We start from the raw sequence: 21,189 nt of genomic DNA, 5'->3' as shown, positions 1-21,189 counted from the left end.
TTTAAAAACCTGACTTGCAATGAGTGGGTTGGAAATCAAACCCCCAACCTTGTTTAGAGCAGAGATCAGTGTGAGCCCTGCAGGGCCCTGGCTACCTTTTGGTTCTCTCTGACACCCTCCACACAAATAAATCTGATTATCTGCCAGGACAGTGGGTGTCAAACAAGCTTTTGGGGGTTTTCAGGTGGGATCTCAGCTTGGTGTGTTGCTGAACCAACCAAACTGAACTGCTGGTGCTGATGGAGAGGGGCTTTTGTTGCTGTCGGGGGGATTTGGTTGTGGTTTTTCTCCTTACACGTATTTTTCCGTTCGTGCTGAAACGCAGGCAGGATTTTCTGGCAGGCTGTCTCCCCATGTCGGTCAGGATGAAGTAGTTAAACACACAAGTGTGGATGGTTTGCAGTCGGGATGGCTTTCCTGTGTGGTGGTTGGGGTGAAGGAGCCACTCCTGCTGCGAGGAGGGGCAGTTCAGGGAAGAAATGAGACTCAGGAGTCACCAGAGGGTAAATAAATACACAGATAAAGCAGGAAGCTGAGGGAAAACCACTGCAGTCAGCAAGGTTTGCACTGCTCCAGTTGGAGCTGGAGCGTGTGGGATGGGTAGCCATGGTCTGGGGGGTGTTACGGGGCAGATGGAGAGGGTTTTCTAAGGCTTTCCCTTGCCTCCAGAGCTGCCCAGCTCAGCCCTCCCAGCCAGGGCAGGGTTTAGGGGGAATCCAGGAGGCCATCACAACTTCATGGAGCAGCCCTTGGGCTCCCCAACTTGCCTTGGCTGTAAAAGCCCAATATTATGATGCTAAGGACAAAACCTTCTTCACTGTCTAGAGGATTGTCTGAAAAGCTTTTTGCTCCAGCCCTCAGCGTGGTGAATAATAAACTCTGCTGGTTTTTCTTTCTTTCCCAGCAACATCCTTTCTTCACCCTGCACGAATCCAAAGAGACAGACGTCGCCTCTTTTGTCAAGCTCATCCTGGGAGACTGAGAACTGGACTTGTAAAAGAATTGCCCTTCTGTGGACTGGTGGGTGCAGGGGAGGGGCGTGTGGCAGGACTTGTCATGGAAGCACCAACAGAAAGTCGCCGTGTTTTGTTTTGTTTTGTTTTTATTCTGAGAAACCCCGCCTCGCCCGAGCTTTTTTAAAGGGTTCTTTGGTATCCATAGTGACATAGAACGAGCTGGTTAGTGGAATGAATTTTAATAAGGTTGGTAACCTTAAAACAAAAACAAAACAACAAAGAAAACCCATTTTGAAAGAGTGATTTACATATTTAATGACAGTCGAAGTTCCTCTTCCTAACTCGCTCCTCATCCCCCTTCCCTTCCCCTTGAACCAGAATTTGCTTTGTCATGGTAATAGGTGCTATGGTAGTCATGAAGTTGTATGTAGATTTATATTTTGTCCCTTACATTATTTTAATATTTATGTTAAGTGCTTGATGGAATAGATTTCTGTTTTATATGAGGATGAGTGCGTGGTGACGATGATGATGATGATGCAAAATGAGGCCACAGCAAGCAGCACTCGTAGAGCTTGGCTGGGGAAAAGGTGTCCGAGGAGAGGAGAGAGGAGAGGAGAGCAGAGGAAAAGTGTCTCTGTTGCGGAATATATTTAATGTGCATCATAAAAGGAATTGGTAAGCAAGCCTTGCAGCTCAGCTGCTCGAGCTGTGTCAGGGAGGGAGGCCACGGTGTCCCCTGTGGTCACCTCTTTCTGGACACCACGCTCCGAGTCTGGCCGGCGCTGCCCGGCCTCCAGCTGGGCCAGCTCTGTCCCACCGCCCTGCTCTGCTGGAGAGGGCGGGCTGGGAGCTCTGGGAATTGCTGGGACAGTGTCTGGGACAAGAGGCCCGGAGGGAAGGAGGCTGTCAGAGAAGTTGCACAAAGACAGGAGGAGGCTGCCCTGGTCAGTGCCCACTGCCCAGCAGCGTTGCAGTGCCCGAGGCTCCCTTGGGCTGGGGATGAGCTGCTTTGGGCCTCGAAGGGAGTTCCTCTCTCCTTCTCGGAGTGAGGCAGGATCACAGGATGCACAGCATGACACCCATGAAAAACGGGATGTTTTAGTGGTGGTTTCCAGAGCTCGTGGCACTGCACTGGCAGCAATCCCTCCATGCTTGCTCACAGAGTCTGGGAGTGCCAGCGCTCCCAGGAGCCCGTGCTGGCACGTGGATTGGGCTGTGTCCAGCTCCAGCTGGGATGCTGCAGGCAGCCAGGAGCACTGGGCTCTGCCCTGGGCTGCAGGTGGGAGCTGCAGCCTGGGAAACCACACAAGGACCCCACAGCCCATCCCAGCCTGGAGCTCCTTGCTGCTGGCCGGGTCCCTGGGGACAAGCTGCAGGCCAGGGGCAGGAGAAGGGGGCAGGTGAGGTGGGAGAGGAGCTGGAGATCACCCTGCCCTCAGGTCATGGGGCACTGTCTGGAGCCAGGGGCACTGTGCCCTGTGAGTGTTGCCGAGCCTGGCGAGGCCACTGGCTCCATGTTAATGCAGGTCTGAGCCACGCCTGCCCAGCTGCCTGGCCTGGCCATGAGCTCCTCTGCCTTTGCCTTTGCCTTTGCCTTCTTCCCCCAGCCCTGGAACAGGGGCCTGCCTGTCTGTTCCAGCTGTCCCAGAGGCTGCACAAGTGCCTCGTGCCCTGCACGCGCTTCCATCCCCACCCCTCGCTTGGGCACAGCCTCTGGGAGCCAGGTCTGAGCAGAAACTCACCTTGCTCTGCAGTACTGAGCTGTGCAGGACATTGTTCCACCCTGCTCTGCCAGGTTAGCAGCTCCAGACTCTGCTGGCGTATGTTGGAACAGCGTGAGCAGATTTTGGGGAGCAATCCCATGGAAGGGCTGATGGGGAGGGCAGTGTTCGGAGCAGGGGCTGTGGCAGGGGTGCTGGGACATGCCAACACTTTGAAGAGGCGCACAAAGACACCGCCAGTGCCTGGGCTGCCACTGTCACTGCACCACAGGGGTGGCTGTGAGCCTGGAATGGTGCAGCTCTGCCCTGGGGCTGGCAGTGACAGAGATAGGAGAGCATTTGTCGGGATTTATTGATCCTTGTGCCCTCAGCTGCAGAGCAGGGGGCTCAGAGAGGGCTTGCAGGAATCAGGGTGTGATTCACAGGCCGTGCAGGCTTTGGGGAGGAAGTTCCCCTTGCTCAGCCCTGTCCCAGGAGCCTGCCCAGCCCTCAGTAGAGGATAAGCTCCATATCCCACTCTGTGCCGAGGGGAACCTTTCAGGTTACATTTTGTGGCGGATGAAACACGAGGATGTTTTACTTCACAGTGTAATTTTAAGAGGCCTCGCATGGCTCATGATCTGCCCTCTCATATTCCATGGTGTGTGTGTGTGTTTCTCTCTCTCACTTTCTCAGAGTCACAGAGCTGTTTTGATTGATTGTCCTCAGCTGCAGCTGAAAGTCCAGCCAGCCAGTTTATAGACTTGGTTCCAGCATCAATTCTCGCTTTGAAAAACATGACATTTAAAACCACCCTTTGGTTTTCCTACATATGGATCTGATGCTTTTGTTAAAGATTGTTTTTGCTGCTTTTCCCCTGCAATATAAGTCTCGTTTGGACACCGCATCTCCTTGACCTCAGAGCACCTTCATTTCAGTGCCATTGCAATTGACAGGTTGAATTTATGAGATACTGTCAAAGTTCAGTATTAATAGCAGATATTAATGTCACCAGCGTTTTCCAATAGAAAATTAATGGCAGTGTTGTCTGCAGCTGGTAACCCCCTAAAAGGATTCCTCCATGCCTCCACAAAGGGCTTGCTTTTATGCTCTCTGCTCTTGCACTGCTTGGGCTGCCAAATCCCTTTGTTTTAATGACATGACAATAGGGCACTCAACAAATCACTTCCCTTCCCTGCTCCTTCTCCATGACTTTGTTCCTTTTAAAGTTGTTTGCGTCAGCCCAGAGTAAGTGTGGAGCTGTCTGAGCATGAGGATGGGAAGTGCTGTGAGAGATCCCCAGCGCTGAGGGGAGGAGCTGTGGCAGGGGAGGGCCCATGCAGGGCTGTGGGGCTGTCCCTGCATCCCTCATGGTGGACACAAAGCTGGGCCTGACCCAGGAATTTCTTAGACAGAAGCCTGAGCTTGGTGGCCTCAGCTCAGGGAGGAGAGCCAGGGACTCCTGTGTGCTTCAAAGCCCTGCAGACCTGCTGGGCTGCGGGATGAAAGTCAGGCTCTTGTCTCTGCCGTTTGATTGTAACCTCTGTGAAGATAAAAAAAGCCTTTGGTCGCTGCTCAGATCTTTGCTTGGCCAGAACACGAGCACAGCCTCGCCTGGGACAGACACAGGCTAAGGGATATGAAACCTTTCCTGGCAGCCTTGCCCCCTGAACAGCAAAGCTTTTGAGGCTTAAGGATGTTCTTCACAAAGGTTTTCTGTGTTCACGCAGCACAGGGCTGTGGGGTTGCCCCAAACTGGGATTTTTAGAGAAGTGGGTCTCAAATGCCATAAACTTGAAAGAACCCCTAAACCAGGGATCAGAGAGAGATCAAAGCTGCCGGGAGCTCAGCACTGAGCTGTGACCTGGACCAGCTGTGGATGGATTTGCAGGGCAGGGAGGGCCTCTCCAACCTGCCACAGGTTATCAGGATTCAGGGAAGAGGCACAGGCCATCCCCAGGGGTCCCCAGGTGTGATGTCCATCCTCTTCTTTCCCCCACCATACAGCTCCTGATGCTCCTGCAATCTGCAGGATGCTGGAGGTCTTGCCCTTGCTGGAGCTGTCACTGGCAGGAAAGGTGTTTTCTGGGTCCCCAAGAGCCTTTTGGTCCCTTAAATCTGAAAGGGCAGTTGGAGGGCATTTTCTGGTTGCTGTTTTTAACCACCAGGTTCATGCTGCTGCACTGGGTGCAATGCCCACCTTTCCTGGAGTTGTTCCAGGTGTACAAACCTTGACACAGATATCTCTGTACTGTATTTCTGTGTTTCCCTGACTTTTGCCGAGTTTACTGGTGACAAAGAGGCAACTCTGACTTGTTAAAGAGGTGGAACATCATTTCTGGAGGCAGGTGTGTGACGGAGGAGGCAGTTGGTGGGTCCCTACTTGGAAAAATCCCTAAAAAAGATCTGCAATTGATCTCCCTGTTGTTCAGCAGGTGCTGCTGGGCCAGTGCTGCTGCACCTTGTCCTGGTGTGGAAGGGGCTGCCAGGGGCCAAGGGCATGCACAGCCCCAGCTGGGATTTCTCCATGCTTGCTGCCAGCCAAGGGTGTACCTGCACGTTTCCCTTCTTCCCTACAAGTTCTGGAAGAGGAAATCCTGCTTGGTCAAACATTGCTTTAGTGGCTGGTCTGATGTAGTTCAGACAAGGTTCCCACCACCTCCCTCGTTTAATAGACCTCTTTTTTATTCAAAACAACCCTCAAACTCCTCTCTCAGAAAATCCAGCCAAGATGCTCTTTTCCCCCCTCCCCCCCTTTTCCATCTTGTTCCTCTTAGAGGAACTCTGGGAACCTCTTGGTGCTTTCACTCTTTCACATGCCAAAGATTGCTGCATCCCCCTTAGTTATGCTCCTGCCAAACCAGATCTTCTAGTCTTGCCTCAAAAATCATCCACTTCCCCGCTCCTTGGGGTTCCTTTTGTTGCAGTTGCTTTTTCATTGAATTTCCTTGTGTTTATTGACATGTCTATTGTTGAGCTTCCTGGACACATGCAGCTCTCTTTTTGGGATACAGGGAAAGACAAACAATTGCCTTCACTTCTCTGCCCCTGCTGTTGGGGAAACACTGTCAGTGATGTGATTCCTACAGATGGGATGGGTCTCATGTAGAGCTGGGGTCATGGAGGGTGTAAACTGGCACTGCTCCACTGGCTTGGCTGGAATGAGGCCAGTTTTGTCCAGCTGAGAATCTGTCCTTGATGTCCAAACAGTTATTACACACTAATAAAGATTAATGATTGTAAATCTCCACGGATTAGACATAAAATGGCAAGTTTTGCTCATTAATCTTTATTGCCATGTTATGGTTGTTGATGTTAGAGGTCCTCTCTCTGCTCTGGACATGCCCAGAGGTGGGGGCTGAGCCTGGGGAGATGAAGGGTGGACAAAACACACCAGATGTCCACAGGTTTTACACTCTTGTGTCCTCCCCCCAGGTTCCTGGTTTCCTTGAAAGCCCTTAACCAGCAGCAGAGGATGAATCCCAGAGCTTTATCTGCTCCTCTGGCCTCTGCCTGGGCTATAAAACCCAGATTGTTTCTGGTGAGAAGGGATCAGATCTCCTCATTAATATTTCAGCTCAGCCTCTGCTGGAGCAGATGGAGAATGTGAAATTTGCCGTGTGCTCTGCAGAGCTGGGAGATTCCCCCCTGGACCATGGCTGGAGGAGTGGCAGCTCTGCTGAAGGCTGAAAGGACTCTGCTCCTTCACATAACCCCACTCCATAAAAACAGTGGGTTTTGTCAATAAATAGGGCCAGAAAAAGCTGCATCTCAGTTCCGGGGTGTTTGCAGATGCATGAACACAGCCAGGAGCTGCTGGTGCTGGTGCTGCAGGCACAAAGGTCCGTTGCTGGATAGATGAAAAGGACTCTGAGAGTGCAGTGAACTTCATGGCATAGGGACAAAACGAGTCCTCTGCTGGGCAGCTGGTGTCAGTCCACCCTGCCAGGGAGGGTCTGAAGCATCAAGAGAGGCCGGACACAGCCACAGGTCCATCGAGGGCACAGCCTGAGAGCAGCCTGGTTGCCCTTGCCCTCCCCACATCTTCCTTCAGGCCCGGATCTGTGGGCAGTGGGTCCCAGGTTGCCACTGCATCCCCAGTTCCAGCAAGGGGAGAAAAATCTAAATCCCAAAGAAACCCACGGGGAAAAACCTGCAAGTGAACAAAGACGTGTTGCTGCTGTGTGGCCTTAAACGATGGGAAAAGCCTGGGAGAGGCCTCTGCAGCTGAGAGAGAAGAGGGGAAGCATTTAAGGTGGTCTCTGACCGGCTTAATGCTGGAAATACCCAATTTACAGCCCACCAGGAGGAAGGAATTCGCCAGGGGCCCGCACTGCCGGCGGTGCCGTTCCCCTGGGAGTAGTTGGGGCAGGATGTTTGTGAGGTGGCTCCTTCAGAGCAGCCCTGGGATGCTGGAGAGCTCTTGGTCTCCGTGGACACCTCATCCCACGCACCTTCGTGGTTGTATTTGCATGCCTGGGATTTTATTGGCAGCCAGCGGGAAGGGGCCTCCATGCAGCTGTCCATGGAGTGCTTTGGGAGAGGAGGGAGCTGCCTGTCCTCCCCAGTCCCTGCTCCCTAATCCCACAGCTGGGAATTAGCTAAACCAGCCACCCTGCAGGTCTCCAGCCCAAGCAAGACTTTGTCCCTTCGTTCGCTGCCGTTCCATTAAAAATCCCTCTGGGAAAGCCAAGCAGCTCCGGAGCTGCAGCAGCCCTGCTCCAAGGTGGCTCAGCCCAGCCAGCAGCCAGGATGGGCCACAGTCCCTTCCTCGAGAGGCTCTTGGTTTTTAAAGGATGGGGCGAGAGTCCAGCGGCCGCAAGGTTCCGTGGGGACAAGCCGGGAAAAGCTTGGAAGCGCCTGAAGTGCGCTGGAAGTGGAGATGGAAATCTCAAAAGATCAGACGTCTTTCGGCGATTTCCAAAGCTGTCTGGTTTTAGCCAGACCTGAAAACCCTTCCTAGAAGTTTTATTGCAGGGTATTTTGATCTGTTACTTTCGCTTTTGGGCTTAGCTAAATCCAGGAAACTCGGAATAGTGTAATTTTTGAATAAAGACTAAACACACCCCAAGTATTGCTGAAGCGATCAGGAAAGCTGCTGCTTGGTTTATCTTCCAGGAATAATTCAGGCCAGCTCAGGGTTTAATTCAGTCTGGTTTTGCCCCTAGATAATGATCCTTTTTGAGGAAATAAAGAGAGCAGACCATGGTTTTTCCAAAAGGCTGTGACCTGTCACGCACCGAACCGTTCCAGGAGGTGGATGGATATAAATGCTCCAGTGAGAGGGACCAGTGTTTGGTGGCTGGAAGAGCAGCCTGGAGTATCCAGGACCTCCAAAAACTCACATGGACATGGTTTCCCCAGGAACTGTGTGACAGAGGTATTGGGATCTGCCACATCTGGGATTTTTCCCTCTAGGAGAGAACTTCCAGTCATCTCGGAGTGTCCCGGAACACCCAAAACCCTTCACCATTTGTGTGGGGTGTTTTTCAGGGTGGATACCCTGAAAAGTCAGGAAGGACCAGGTGTCCTTGATTTGCACAGCCAGAGTGAAGAAATGTGGATAAAGTGCCTCATGAGAGCCAAAAAAGGGTTTGTTTAAAGATAAATCCCAGCCTCTGTCACAGCTGTTGAGCCAGGATCAAATTTTCCCAAATCCAGGCCCAGCTGCAGAGCTCTCCATCCATATTTAGCCCAAATTTGGTCCCAAGTCCTGCATAAACACCTGCAGCATGGACTCTGCCTTCTGGGGGGCTTCTGGCAGGTTGGGGCTCAAAATACATCCCCCAAACCCAGAATTTGGCTCAGAATATTCCCTTTAAAATCTCTGTGTAAAGTGAATTTCCAGGGCTCGGCCGCCGTTTTTATTTTGGTGAATCGAGTGGTTTGTGCTTGGTGAGAGCTGTCCCTGTGCCAGGGGCTGCTGGAAATAGTCACAACATACAAAATAGCTGGAATTCTGCATTTTTTAGTAGCAATACAACGAGGGGAAGCTGCTAAATGGAGCTTCTTGTAAGCTGGAAATGTGTTGGAGGAAAATTTGTCATTTCTTGTAGGAAAAAAAACAAACCAAACCAACTGTCTAAAATTGTCCAAAATCTTCAGTTTAAGGAATTACAGTTTTATTGGCAAAGCTCCATGTTTAGCATCAATAGATGGGATTTCTAGACTTTCTGTCTTAAGGTGTGAAATCTGCTTTTTCTCGAGATGGTGGGAAATCTGTAACAAGGATATTTCTATATCATTTTGGCTAGGAAAAAAAACCCCCAAACACCAAAATATGAGCAAAAAATGGAAAAGCACCCAGTTCCCAGTGGTCTCTGGTGTTGAAGAGGTTGCAGGCAAAGCACCTGAAGATGTTAGGAAGGAGAAAACTTCCCACCCTTCTGTGATGCAAGTCCTTACTTTACTTTATTTTTAAGATTTTTTTTTTTACAGTGACATCATTTGGTTTCTAACTGTGAAAGTCTCTGCTTTTCCATACACGTGGAAGGCTGATTATTCTTTCTCATGTTCTTCTTATTTATTATTTATCCTTTTCTGGTACTATCCAAGAGGTGCTGCAGGTATCTCCCAGCCTGCCCTCGAGCCATGTGGAACCCCTGTGGTATTGATACTCCTGACAGCTGGGATGGCAGTAGACAGCTAATTATGATTTTAAATTATATTTATAGCAATTTAGATTAATTTTTTTTAGTGTCCTGGTTTGCTCTAGAATTAGGGATGGGGATAAGGAATCTTGCTTTAAAAAATTGTAATTTTTTGATTTTTCTTTTAACATCTTGGAGGCTTCTGAAGAAACCTGCTCACCTTTAATGTTTTTAGTAGGAGAAGCACGAGGTGGGTTTCAGTTGTTCCTTCGAGAGGGGATTGAGTAGCACCAGGGTTCAGTTTAGCTGATAAAATGCTCTGTGTCACACCATTAAAATCACCCTGAATTCTGACAAAGCAACCACTTCCCACCTGAAAATTAAAATCTGGTTGGTGACAAACTTGTTTTGTCCAAGGCTCATGCCAGGCTTCTCTCTGTCAAATTTCCATGGAGTTTGCTGGAGCCACTGGGGTGGTCAGGATTGCCCAAGGCAGGGCTGGGGGACAGCCGAGTGTCACCTCTGGGGATGCAGGACACATGTCCTGCAGAAAGGATGGAGCAACTCATGAGCAGCTTCTTGCTCTGTAGGGCATGTAAGTGTGGGAGAGAGTCAGGACTGGAGGCTCAAAACCCATCGGGTTTTGTTCTTTTTATTCCCTTTCTCCCCTTGGAAAGGTGCTTCCAAAGCCTCCCCAGCCTTTCTGATAAAGAGTAATAGAATCACTGAACTGCAGAGACATTCAGGGTGGAATAGGCCTTTAAAACCATTGAGTTAACCAAAACCCCAGCACTGCCAAGGCCACCACTAACCCATGTCCCCAAGTGCCACATCCACACATTTTAAACCCCTCCAGGACGGTAACTCAAGCCCTTCCCTGGGCAGCCTGGGCGCTGTGGTGCAGCTGTTTCCAGACAGCTCGCGCTGCTTCTCTGGTTTGTTTTCTCTCCCCTATGTATAAGAAACATTGGGTAGCAGAATGTGGAATTGATTAGAAGTTCATAAAGCAGGGACTTCAGAAGGATGTGGGTATAAATGCTTTTCAGGCATCCGAGGTGAACTTTAAATGGAGCTTTGGCCCTCATTCTCTTTCTGCTTTTCAAAAACCATTTATGAGAAAGTGGAGCTGTCAAAGCCATGCATGAACTTTGCCTTCTTGCAAATAACTTGTCTCAAAGTAAATTGTCCAAATGCACAAGAAACTTGTCTCAAAGTAAATCCAGTAGCTCTACAAAGCTGGAATTATGTGCATTAGACGGTGTGTGTGGTGTGTGTGTGTGTGAGCACGTGTTGTGCTTGGGGGGGTGCAGGGAGTGACTCGACCATTTTGGAGATTTAAAAAAACACAATGCAAGTGCTTTTTCAAAAAAGAAAAAAAGGCAACGTAAAATATTTATTTCTTGGCAGAAGTACATCAGACCACATCTCCCATCCTTCTTTTAATTGCTTGGAGTTTGTTTGTGTTGTCTCAGGCTTTGCTGGTTTCCTCCGCAGGGCTCTGTGCTGCTCGCAGCCTGTCACCTCACACAACCCCGCTCGCAGCCAGGCCACGGGGCAGCTCCAGCTCCTCGGGAGAGCCCCTGGGGTGCCATCAGTGCAGCAAAGGCAGAGGTGGTGTTGGATTAAAGGCAGGGCACTGCAGTGTGGGTGATTTTCAATTTTTAGCCTTGTCGAGGGAACTCTTTCCTTGTGAGAATCAAAACCGCCACATCCTAAGGCAGGACCCCGAATCACAGCCTTGGGGAGGGTGTGTTGGCCGGACAGAGCAGGCTTGGAGAGTGTTACTGAAAAGGAAAGAGGTGCTGACATTGGTGTGAGGTGGCACTGGGGTGGTTGTCAGTCTCCCCGTGGGCTTTGCCTACGGTTTGGAGCTGCCCCGTGCAGGATGGACGCTCTGAGCTCCTGTTCCAGCCAGGTGCAGACACTGCCAGGTTCCATCAGTCAGATACTGCCAAGGTCACAGGGTTCTCCCTGTGCTCCAGAGTCCTTCCGTGGTCACCTGGCTGCCCACCTGTCCAGCTGCACATCCCCTCCCTCTGGCTCCATCTGCAGCACTTCCCTGTGTTGTCTCCTGGTGCTCTGGAGGTGAGCAGGAGTAGGAGAGTGACAGCAGGACCACGTGTGTAACGTTTGAGAGGCTTTTAGTTGATGTTGTTTTAATGAGATGCTTTTAGGTCCATGCTGCACTGGTATTCTTTAACCTTCACTGCCACAGATTCTTTCTCCCCACCCTCTTCACTTAAATCAGATTGGCAAAATACGTTTGACTTGGAAAAAAACCCCAAAACAACCCCAAACCCTGCTGATGGGATAAGTTAATCCTCTTCACTGCGCTTTGATTTGATTTCTCAGGATACCCAGAGGTTTTTCACTGCTGCTGAGAGGGGACAGGACACCTTTTTGGAAACTTCAACCACTGTAACAGTTTTCCAGATGTGCGTGTGCGTGTGTGTGTGTGTGTGTAGCCCGGCACTGTGCGTGCGTGTGTTCTGCTGAATATTATGTGCATCTCTGAAACGCTTCAAACAACTGCCTGGAAGTCAAAAACCAACCACCTCTTTCCAGTCATATGTTTGCCGTGACTTTTCATAACCACACTTGAAACTAGTGGTCTTGGATGGAAATATTCAAAGAGCAGGGCATCTTTATAGCAATGGTATGTCAGTCGAATTACGGAAAATGTACACAAAAATAAATAAATGAAATTTAAAAGGAACATTCTCTCAGCCTACCTGTGTTTCCCTCAGTGGAAGTGCTACCAGTTGTGTCGGGACACGCTTTGGGCAGCTTCTGCCAGTCCTATGGGAGGTTTTTAGGGATCATCTTACTCCCAACAGCTTATCGTACATTACTGAAAACTCAGGAATGCTCAAGCTGCTCGACAGGGATAATCGTCAGCCCTGCTGCCGCTGGTTTTCCTTTCCCTGCTCGGGCTGGCGGGAGCAGGCGCAGCCACATCCCGTCCAGCCCACATCAAAGGCACGGCCCGGCTCCGCCGCCGCGCTGGAGGGACGGGAGCAGCGGCTTCCTGCCCCTACCCTCCCCAAACCAGCTTTAACAGGGGTTCCGGGGGACACGGCCCCGTGCCCAGCATCATTTTGGGGTGCAGCTCTCGGGGCTGGGCTCTGCTGGGGTCGGAGGCTCGGCACCTCCCGGCGATGTGGCCGAGGGGGTTTGGTGCAGCTGCCGGGCTGCAGAGCAGATGTGCTGCTTTGCTCTGTGATTCCCCAGCTCCCGCACCCAGCCCCGGATCCCCTGGCAGCCCCGTCGCTGTTATCTGCAGCGAAGCTTTTCTCAAAGGGTCACTCTCAGGCCGTGCTTTTGTCCTGATGCAAGGCCAGTGTTCACCCTGGATTTGTTGTCTGAGCCAAAGCGCTTTGCTGGAGTGAAGTACGCTGGGCTGGCCGTGCTGAAACATGAATCGCTGCTTCCCTCCTCCTCGTGTAAATAAAATTACCCTTCCATTTATGTTAGAACTGCTGAAAACAATATCCCGGCTCCCTCTGCTGATCCTGCAGTCCCAGCAAGGCGAGAGCACTGGCTGCAGAGCTGAGGTGCGCACAGTGAACTCCAGAGAAGCAGCCTGGTTAGCAAAAGAACTTTGAGGGGCACAGCTTTTAAACCGCGCTGAGCTTTGTAATGCAATTATTTGGGTTGAAAATGGCAGATCCTGTTCCCTCTGCCTCCCCTGCCTGTTTCATGTATGAAATTGTGAAGTGATTCCTGCGTCCCACCTAATGTCACATGGAAGTGATGAAGAGAACAGGGGAAGTTGAGGTGTGAGGAAAATCAATGTTTATCACCTGGAAGGAGCACAGAAGCCTGGGCTGAACGCTTTAGGATTGCAGCAGGAGCATTACCCAGCAGCGGGAATGCTGGTGATGCTGAGAGTGCCATAAAAATGTTGGAAGGGAAGAGTTGCAAGAGGCACAGACCCATTTCTGAGAATCCTAAACTGAACAGCTGCTGAAGTTCTCCCTGCGCTGCATGTGCGTGTGTGTTCTGTTTAAAAGGAAGAAATTAAGAGCCATACTTTTATTTTATCAAATCAAATTATCCCTGTATGCTCAGAATATTTATGCACCAGTGCTTTTTTTTTTATTAGGGCTTTATCTCACTGTAATCAATTCCAAATACAAACCTATTTTTATCGCTGTAATGCAGCAGTAATTTATAAGATGTAGACGGAACGCACACGAGATGCCAAAAGCAATTTTATGGAGCCTCTTTTGTTGTCATCTACAATGCATCAGCTCTTGCCTTCAGCCTCCCATCAATTTTAAAAGCCCCAAGACGAAAAGAAATAAAAAAAAAAAAAAAGGAGCAAGTACAGCAAAGCAGCTGCCAAGGCCTGGAACAGCCTGAGATCCGTTTGCACCTTTGGGATGGAGGTTGATTGAACGCGGCACAATAATGAAAACCGTGCTGAGCTTTGTAATGCAATTATTTGGGTTGAAAATGGCAGATCCTGTTTCCTCTGCCTCCTCTGCTTGTTTCATGTATGAAGCTGGGAAGTGATTCCTGCATTATCCCAACGAACCTCATGTGGAAGTGAGGAAGAGAATAGGGGAAGTTGAGGTGTGAGGAAAAGAAGAGGGAAAGTTGGGGTCCTCGGGGCTGAACAGAACTGCTGTTCTTCATAGTGTCCTTTCTCCTCTCATTTGGGAGCCCTCCTGGACAGGCAGTAATATTGGCTTCAAAATGCAAATATGCTGGATGAAGCATTCCAAAATCCCAATTTTCACACCAACCAGCTGCCTTTGAGCACTCACTCCTTCCACCAAGCTCTTGTGGCCCTGAGGGGCACCTGCAACAGGAGCACCCATTGGTGTCCATGGTTGGGCTTCTTCGAGCCTTTCCAGTCAAGATCTTGCCTGTCAGACATGGCTGCTGCTCTCCCAGATTTTCCCAGTGTTATCACTCCAACACACTTCTGTTCTAGTTCTGGCTCTCTGGTGCTGCAAGTGCTTGGAGTGATGCTGAAATCAATATAATTGTGATTAGACAAGTGGGAGTGCTTTCTGACTGCCAGAGGGCAGGGTGAGATGGGATATTGGGAAGAAATCCTTCCCTAGGAGGGTGGGGAGGCCCTGGCACAGGGTTCCCAGAGCAGCTGTGGCTGCCCCTGGATCCCTGGAAGTGTCCAAGGCCAGGTTGGATGGGGCTTGGAGCAGCCTGGGACAGTGGAAGGTGTCCCTGGACTGGATGATCTTTACGATCCCTTCCAACCCAAGCCATTCTGTGAGGCCATAAATCCATGAAGATCTTGCAAGGGTTTTGAAGGACACACTGCACCTAGAGGTGATGCAGTTCGTTGATGTTAAGGACACAGATGTTTCATTCTGTTTCATTTGCTTGCTGAATCCTACTAAGAGACAATTGGAAGTACCTTCAGACTAAAAGCACATCCCATTTAACACCCAGTGATTGCTTTTAAGGCATGCACAGAAACAGGTCTCTTTCAATAGGCTTCTATTAACCACAGGTACTGAAAATAAATGCAGGAACATTACAGAACGCTGACAAATTATTAATGGCAAACATTACCGAGCCACCTTTGTTGTTCGCCTCCCCCTTTTATATCGGAGGGCTTTTGGGAAATAACAATCAAAGCAGTCCCTCCTGGAGGAATCATTACTAAAGCATTTTGCATGCAGATTACTTCAGGCCTCAGCACCGCGACTCTCGGCTGGGTCAGGAGAGGAAGGCCAAGATTTGCTGATTGAGATCAGATGGTTGGTGGCGAGAAGGAATCTAGATGACTTAACTGGAGGGATTAAACTCAAGCCTTTTGGCTTCCACTTGGCTGTTTTATAAACTGCACAGTTGGGCCGCGTTCCCCTCGGCGTGTGTGCGATGCGAGTGGGGCGGCTCGGGGCACCAGCCAGTCCCTCGGTGCTGGCAGGGCAGCCCTGCTGGGTGAGAAAGGCAAAGACAGTGCAAGCGGAAGCTAAAATTAGCCCCGGGAGCTCCAGCCCTCGCACCTCCGGCCAGGCTGAGCCGGCAGCGCTCTCCAGCCCCACCAGCACCGCCGCGGTTTGGTGGGTGATGCTGAGGGGCAGAGCCGGCATTCCCAGAGCTCCAGCCCTGTGTCCCTGCCCTCCCCAGGGTTCTCTGAGGTGCCCAAACACTACCAATGTCCCCATGGCTGGCACTTGGCTGCAGGGTGACGAGCCTTCAGAGGGTTTTGTTACCGGCCGTTCCCATTTGAAGCCTCACCCAGTGGATGTGTCCACATGGGAGCAGATGGAGCTTTCTCCTTCCTCAGAGCCCAACCTTTAATTTTACAAGGCTGATTGAAACCAAGAGTGGAAATAAAAAGTCAGAGCTGCTCTGTTTTCCTTCCCCTCCCTTCCATTATCTTCTTTCTTTTCCATCCATCCCCGTCTCACATGCCTCTCAGATTGCGTCCCCCTGGTTTCCCAGTTATTTATTGACCCAGACCTAATTCCTTATTTCCAGAAATGTGTCATGAATCCTGCCTTTGAGTCATTTGCTTTTTGCTTTCCAGGCTCACCTCTTTGACCATGTTTTCCTGTGAAAGATAAGGATACAGGGTTTGTGGAGTAATCTCAGCAGGATGCCTGGGTTCCATTCATGGATCTGTTGCCACTGGCTCATTATGGAAAATTAGGGGAGTTATTTCACCTTTCAGTGCCTCACCTCGGTGTCACCATCTGTAGAACAAGGCTAATAATTGTTATCTCTTCCTCGCAGGAGAACTGGGGAGCTTCGCTAATGACCATCTGCTAAATGTTCTCAGAGCCTCACATGAACATTTCTACTGAAGTGCAAATTATTATTAGAAACCAGGGATTGTTACTGGATTGATATCAAGTCATTGTCGACAGCTTCTCTGCAGGGAAAACTTAGGCACAGCCAACAAGAACAAGCTGCATGTTTTGAAGTTGTGCAGTTGATTATGTTGGCTTTCATCTTCTGGTAAGAGGATCCTCTGCCATCTGAACTCTCTGATCTCTGGGAACACAATTCATCCAATCAGTCTGGAGGAAAATAAACCTCCGCAGACAAAAACATTAACTATCCACCTGAGATCAGATGAAGATGGAAGATGTTAATTAATTCCCAGCCCCCAGCCCTTAACTCTTGCAAAGCCAACGCTTCCCTGGCCCACCAGGCAGAGCTGAAGGGGAGCACAGGATACATCCATGGCCCATCCCGGGGTTGCAGAGTCTCCTGGGCTCGTTTATAAATGGAAACATGCAAATATTCAACAATGAGATTGGTGCCACTGAAGGCTCCTATGGACAGTCTGGGGGTCACGTGTTGATCTCGTGGTTGCACTCGGAGATTCCAGGTGCCAGCACAGATTCCAGCTGTGGCTCCTTCCCAGCTGTTGTGGTTTAACCCCAGCTCCAGCAGCTTGGCCCCATGGAGAACCAGTGGGAGAACCAGAGGGGTAAAACTGAGAAAACTGAGCTGAGATAAAGGAGTTTAATAATTACAGCAAAAGCCACACATGCAAGCAGAGCAGAACAAAGAATTCATTCCCCACTTCCCATGGCAGGCAGGGGCTCAGCCATCCCCAGGACAGCTGAGGGGCCAAAGGCCATCACTCCGAATGTCCTCCCCTTCCTCTTTATCCACTGAGCCTGACACTGCGTGGCCTGGGATGTCCCTGGGGTCAGCTGTCCTGGCTGTGTCCCTTCCCAGCTCCTTGTGCCCCCCCAGCCTCCTCACTGGAGGGGTGAGGAGCAGAAAAGGCTTTGACTCTGTGTAAGCACAGCTCAGCAGTAACAAAAACATCCCTGTGTTATCAACCCTGTGCTCAGCACAAACCCCAAACACGGCCCCAGAGTGGCTGCTGGGGAGAAAATCAACTCCATCCCAGTCAGAACCAGTCCACCAAGGAGCCATTCCGGGCTGAAGGACATCCCTGCGCCTCTCCTGAGCCTGACCCAGTGAGTTTCCTCCTAGCTCAGCCTCAGTGCTGCCAGCTGATGCGTTTAGTTGAGCTTGGAGCCCACATTTAGGACATACGGACACGAACCCCCCTGGGACCCCACTGGGATGTGCCCCGCGTGCCCAAGGCCCTGGAAGCGCCACTGGAAATATTACAGGAACCTCTGTCTTAAGAGAGAGTGGCCTCCCACCCTTTTAGTGCCTGGCCTCATCTGCGGTGTTCTCCCGGCGCTGAGAATGGGGAGGGAGGGTGGCTGGAGGCTACAACGCATTAGGGGCATTCAGGAGGAACGGCGTCAGTAGGGACGGGCAGAGATGGGGCTGGGGGCGATTACCGGGGCCAGGCTGCGAGGAGCAGAGAGCTCAGCTCTGCTGTGACACCGAAACTGACAGTTCACAACTGGAGAGGTTTGGGAACCGCCCCGATTCTTCCCTCACTGATCCCATTAAGTGCTTATTTTGCAGGGTTTAAGTAAAATAAATTTGGTTTAATGATGCTGCAACAATCCAAAATCATCGTGGGTGCTACGCTCACACCACCAAAGCAACGCTGAGGGGGAAATGGGGGACTTTTTGGGAGCTGCCAGGGGAAAATCAGTGTGGAAAATGGGTGACTGAATTTTGGGAGCTGCCAGGGGAAAATCAGCATGGAAAATGGGTGACTCTGAATTTTGGGAGCTGCCAGGGGAATATCAACATCCCTGCACTGCACTGGGGCTCTGGAGACAGGGCTTGGTTATCCCCTGCCGTGCAGAGCATGTTGAAAATGGAAAAAAAAAAAAAAAAAAACCAGTAATTTTTAAATTAAAAAAGGATAATAACCTCTTGTGTTAAAATTGTAAAAATCAGTCCTCTACGTTTAAAAATGGACTTGTAAAAGCATTTGTGCCTTTTGGCTATTTCCTATAATGTATAGCTTTGGTCACATGGCTCTCATTAAGACACCAGAAAATGTTGTAAACTGGCATTTATAAGCTCGACATCGGAAATTTCTGTATTTTTATTTTGAGTTTATAATCCCACTCCAAGATTTGCTGAAAGATATGAAACTTTACTTGAGGTTTTGGAAAGGGAATGATGTCTGAGCAGAACAGTCTCCTTTTGGTAAAAACTCCCATCTGTTCAAGTTTTGACGTGTTCTTCAGGCAAATGTGATTTTTTTCCCCTACATGTATTAAAAAAAAACCAAAACAACAAAGCAGATCTGGCTAAGAGCACAGTCACTAATACTTCAACTGTTAATATGTCATAACATTGCATTTTTTAAAGATAAAATTACTTAAAATCCATATAAACACACTTGCTCCCTTCTCTGCAGAGCTGAGGAGGCTGCTGGGGATCCCTGGGTGAATTTAACACCGAAAACAGGGAAGTTTTGGTCTCAAAATAAAAAGGAACATTAAAATCAAGGAAAATTTTAACCCCATGTGTTTTACACCGAGGTTTGAATAACACCACCCCAGGCTGTGAATAACATCACCAGCTGGAAACTTTCCTGTTTCCCCCGAGCTCACATCTCTGGACGTGGCTCAAGCATTAAAATTAGACATAAAATAAACTAATTAACTTCTCCAACGATGAAACAAGGGTTGTTGCCCATCACTCCTAAATAATCGAGGGATTTGGGAGCAGCAGGTGGAGGAGCAGCCTGCAGGGCTGATTCCAGCAGCTCTTTTCCAAGCAGGCTGCAGGTGGCAATGCTCTTATTCCTGTTGGTGTCTCTCCCTGAAACCCCCGGGATCCGGGAGGAGGAGGTTGCTCTCGGAGAAGGAACCCATCAGGAGGGAAATCTGACGAGTGTAACTGCAGGGAAGGGGTCAGAAGGAGATCAGATCGGTTTCCTTTCGGTGGGAAGGGCTCCTTTCTCTGAGCAGCTGCTGTGGGTTTTCTGTGCCACCCTCCCAGCCTGTCCCCAGCCCCTGGAATTCATGTGGAGAAATCATCTGGGAGATGGGCAAAGCTCTGGGGCACATCAGGGAATATCCTGAAGGAGGAAAAAAATGAAATGAGGCATCCTTAATTCCCATTCCCCGAACCCATTGTTATGTTGTTCCTCCAGAAGCGAGAATCCAGACTCGCAGCTCTCCCTCCTTCCCTGAGGAAGATTAGGCAGAGTAAGACTCAGATTAATTAGGTGATGATTTATAACATCCCTGAGTGCATTAGAGAGCCCTTGCAGTGGCCATGCAGCAATCCCACTCCTCTGGCTGCTCCAGCAGGGCTTTCTGATGACTAAAGGCATCTCCGAGGGGTTTTTCCATTGGGGTTTTGCTGATCAGCCCTAGGGCAGAGATTTAATCCTGGGAGATGGAGGGGGGTGGCCTGGCAGAACAGCCTGGAAACACAGGACGGGAGAAAAATCCCTTTCCATGTGGACAAATGCTCCTGAAAATGGGGCAGCTTTGCCAGGAGCGCAGGAGAAGGCTCCAATGTCACCCAGGAGCTTGGGCGGAGCAGGGATTTCACCTGGCTGAGCCATGGGGTCTGTCTGGAGGTGCAAAACAAGAGGTTGGGAAAGGCTCAGGCTCTGTGGGTTCTTCACATCAACCCAGAGGAGGGAGTGGAGCTTTCTGCCTTTTTGTGTGGGCTCCAAACCTTTAATCTCCACTAAGTGCCTCCTCTGGAAAACGGCCCTTATTTGCTGTGCTGTGGGAACAGGATTATTGTTAAATGGTGACAGGGAGCAAGTGCTTTAAAATAATATTGCAGAGCACTCGCTGTGCTCTCGCTCAAAACTCCAACAGCGGCTCAACCAGCCCTGAGTGATGCCACTGCTAATTCACCACGTGGAGCACGCACAGGAGCCAGCCCGAAGAGCCCTTTCTGACAGGGAAGAATGGCCTGTTTCGCTGAAAAAGCAATGGTGCTTTAACCAAACCAAGCCTGGGGAAGCAGCCCGGTGACACAACTCCGGCTGCTCCGTCAGGGATGCGTCACTGCAGCTGGAAATATTCATGAGAGCATTCTCTGCATGCTGAGGCCTCTCCGTGCTTTCTCCACCTCATGCTGAGCATTTTTTTTTTGCGTTTCCATCTCCCCTGAGCGATGATCTGCCCTCATTGGCTCACCTGGGTTGGAAGGGACCTCAAAGATCACCCAGGTCCACCCACACCTTCCACTATCTCACGCTGCTCCAAGCCCTGTCCAGCCTGGTTTTGGACACTGCCAGGGATCCAGGGGCAGCCACAGCTACTCTGGGAATTCCATCCCAGCCCCTCACCACCTTCACAGGGAGGAATTCCTTCCCAGTATCCCATCTAACCCTACTCTCTGTGAGTCTGGAGCCATTCCCTTTGTTCTGTCACTCCACACTCTTGCCCTGTACCCTTCTGAGCATGAAAACTGCTCATTAACACCATGATTTTCATCAGGGTCTGGGTGGTGGATGGGCAGGACACCTCAAGAGCCTCCGACCTTCCTCTGGGAGCTTCCAAAGCAAAGAACAATCGGTGGGGTGAAGGCTGGGGAAAGCAGCTGGGGATGGGGATTTCCTTGGAAGGGATTTCTGTGCTGACCCAGGGGTGCAGCAGGGCCCACTCAAAATGTGGGTGCTGCCTCTCTTCCCTGATCCCATCCCAGGGAGCAAAAGGGCAAATCCAGCAATACCTCTGGCTTATCAGTGACAGGACAAATTGATACCAGACTTTTAAGAGGGTGGGGAAACGTCTCTCCATAAAAAGAATCTAAATTTACCATCGTGTTAACAATTCTCTAAGAGTTTTTGGCAACTCCTAATGGAAATTTCAGGAGCAGATGGAAATATTTGGAAACGTATAGAACACATGAGCCTGCAACATCCATTTTTATTTTCTCATTGGGAGTGTGGAGTGGTTTCAGGTTGCCTTTAAATTTTTTTTTCCTTTCTTTCTTCTGGATACTAAGAAAAGCAAGAGGGGAAGCAGGAGATGATGGATATAGGCAGGAGGGGGTTGTTTTTGGTGTTGCTCACTTGATTCCCCTGTGTGGTCTGTGATAGATTTGAGGGCATGGCACCAGCATGAATAACCTGGTCCCAGG

At 50.1% G+C, this 21,189-nt stretch overlaps 1 protein-coding gene across 1 annotated transcript in view; it reads left to right on the top strand.

Moving 5' to 3' along the window:
- MAP2K6 (mitogen-activated protein kinase kinase 6) overlaps positions 1-11,965 on the top strand; it is a 53,302-nt gene extending 41,337 nt beyond the window's left edge. Inside the window, exon 12 of the mRNA XM_048323367.1 lies at positions 905-11,965. Coding sequence (XP_048179324.1) covers positions 905-982 — 78 coding nt within the window. The 3' untranslated portion in view covers positions 983-11,965. The remainder of the gene's footprint in view (positions 1-904) is intronic.
- The last annotated feature ends 9,224 nt before the right edge of the window (positions 11,966-21,189 follow it).

This window comes from Corvus hawaiiensis, chromosome 19 (assembly GCF_020740725.1).
Source record: "Corvus hawaiiensis isolate bCorHaw1 chromosome 19, bCorHaw1.pri.cur, whole genome shotgun sequence".
NCBI classification, from domain to species: domain Eukaryota; kingdom Metazoa; phylum Chordata; class Aves; order Passeriformes; family Corvidae; genus Corvus; species Corvus hawaiiensis.
The sequence above is the reverse complement of the archived record's forward strand: the minus strand, read 5'-3'. Positions and strand labels throughout refer to the sequence as shown.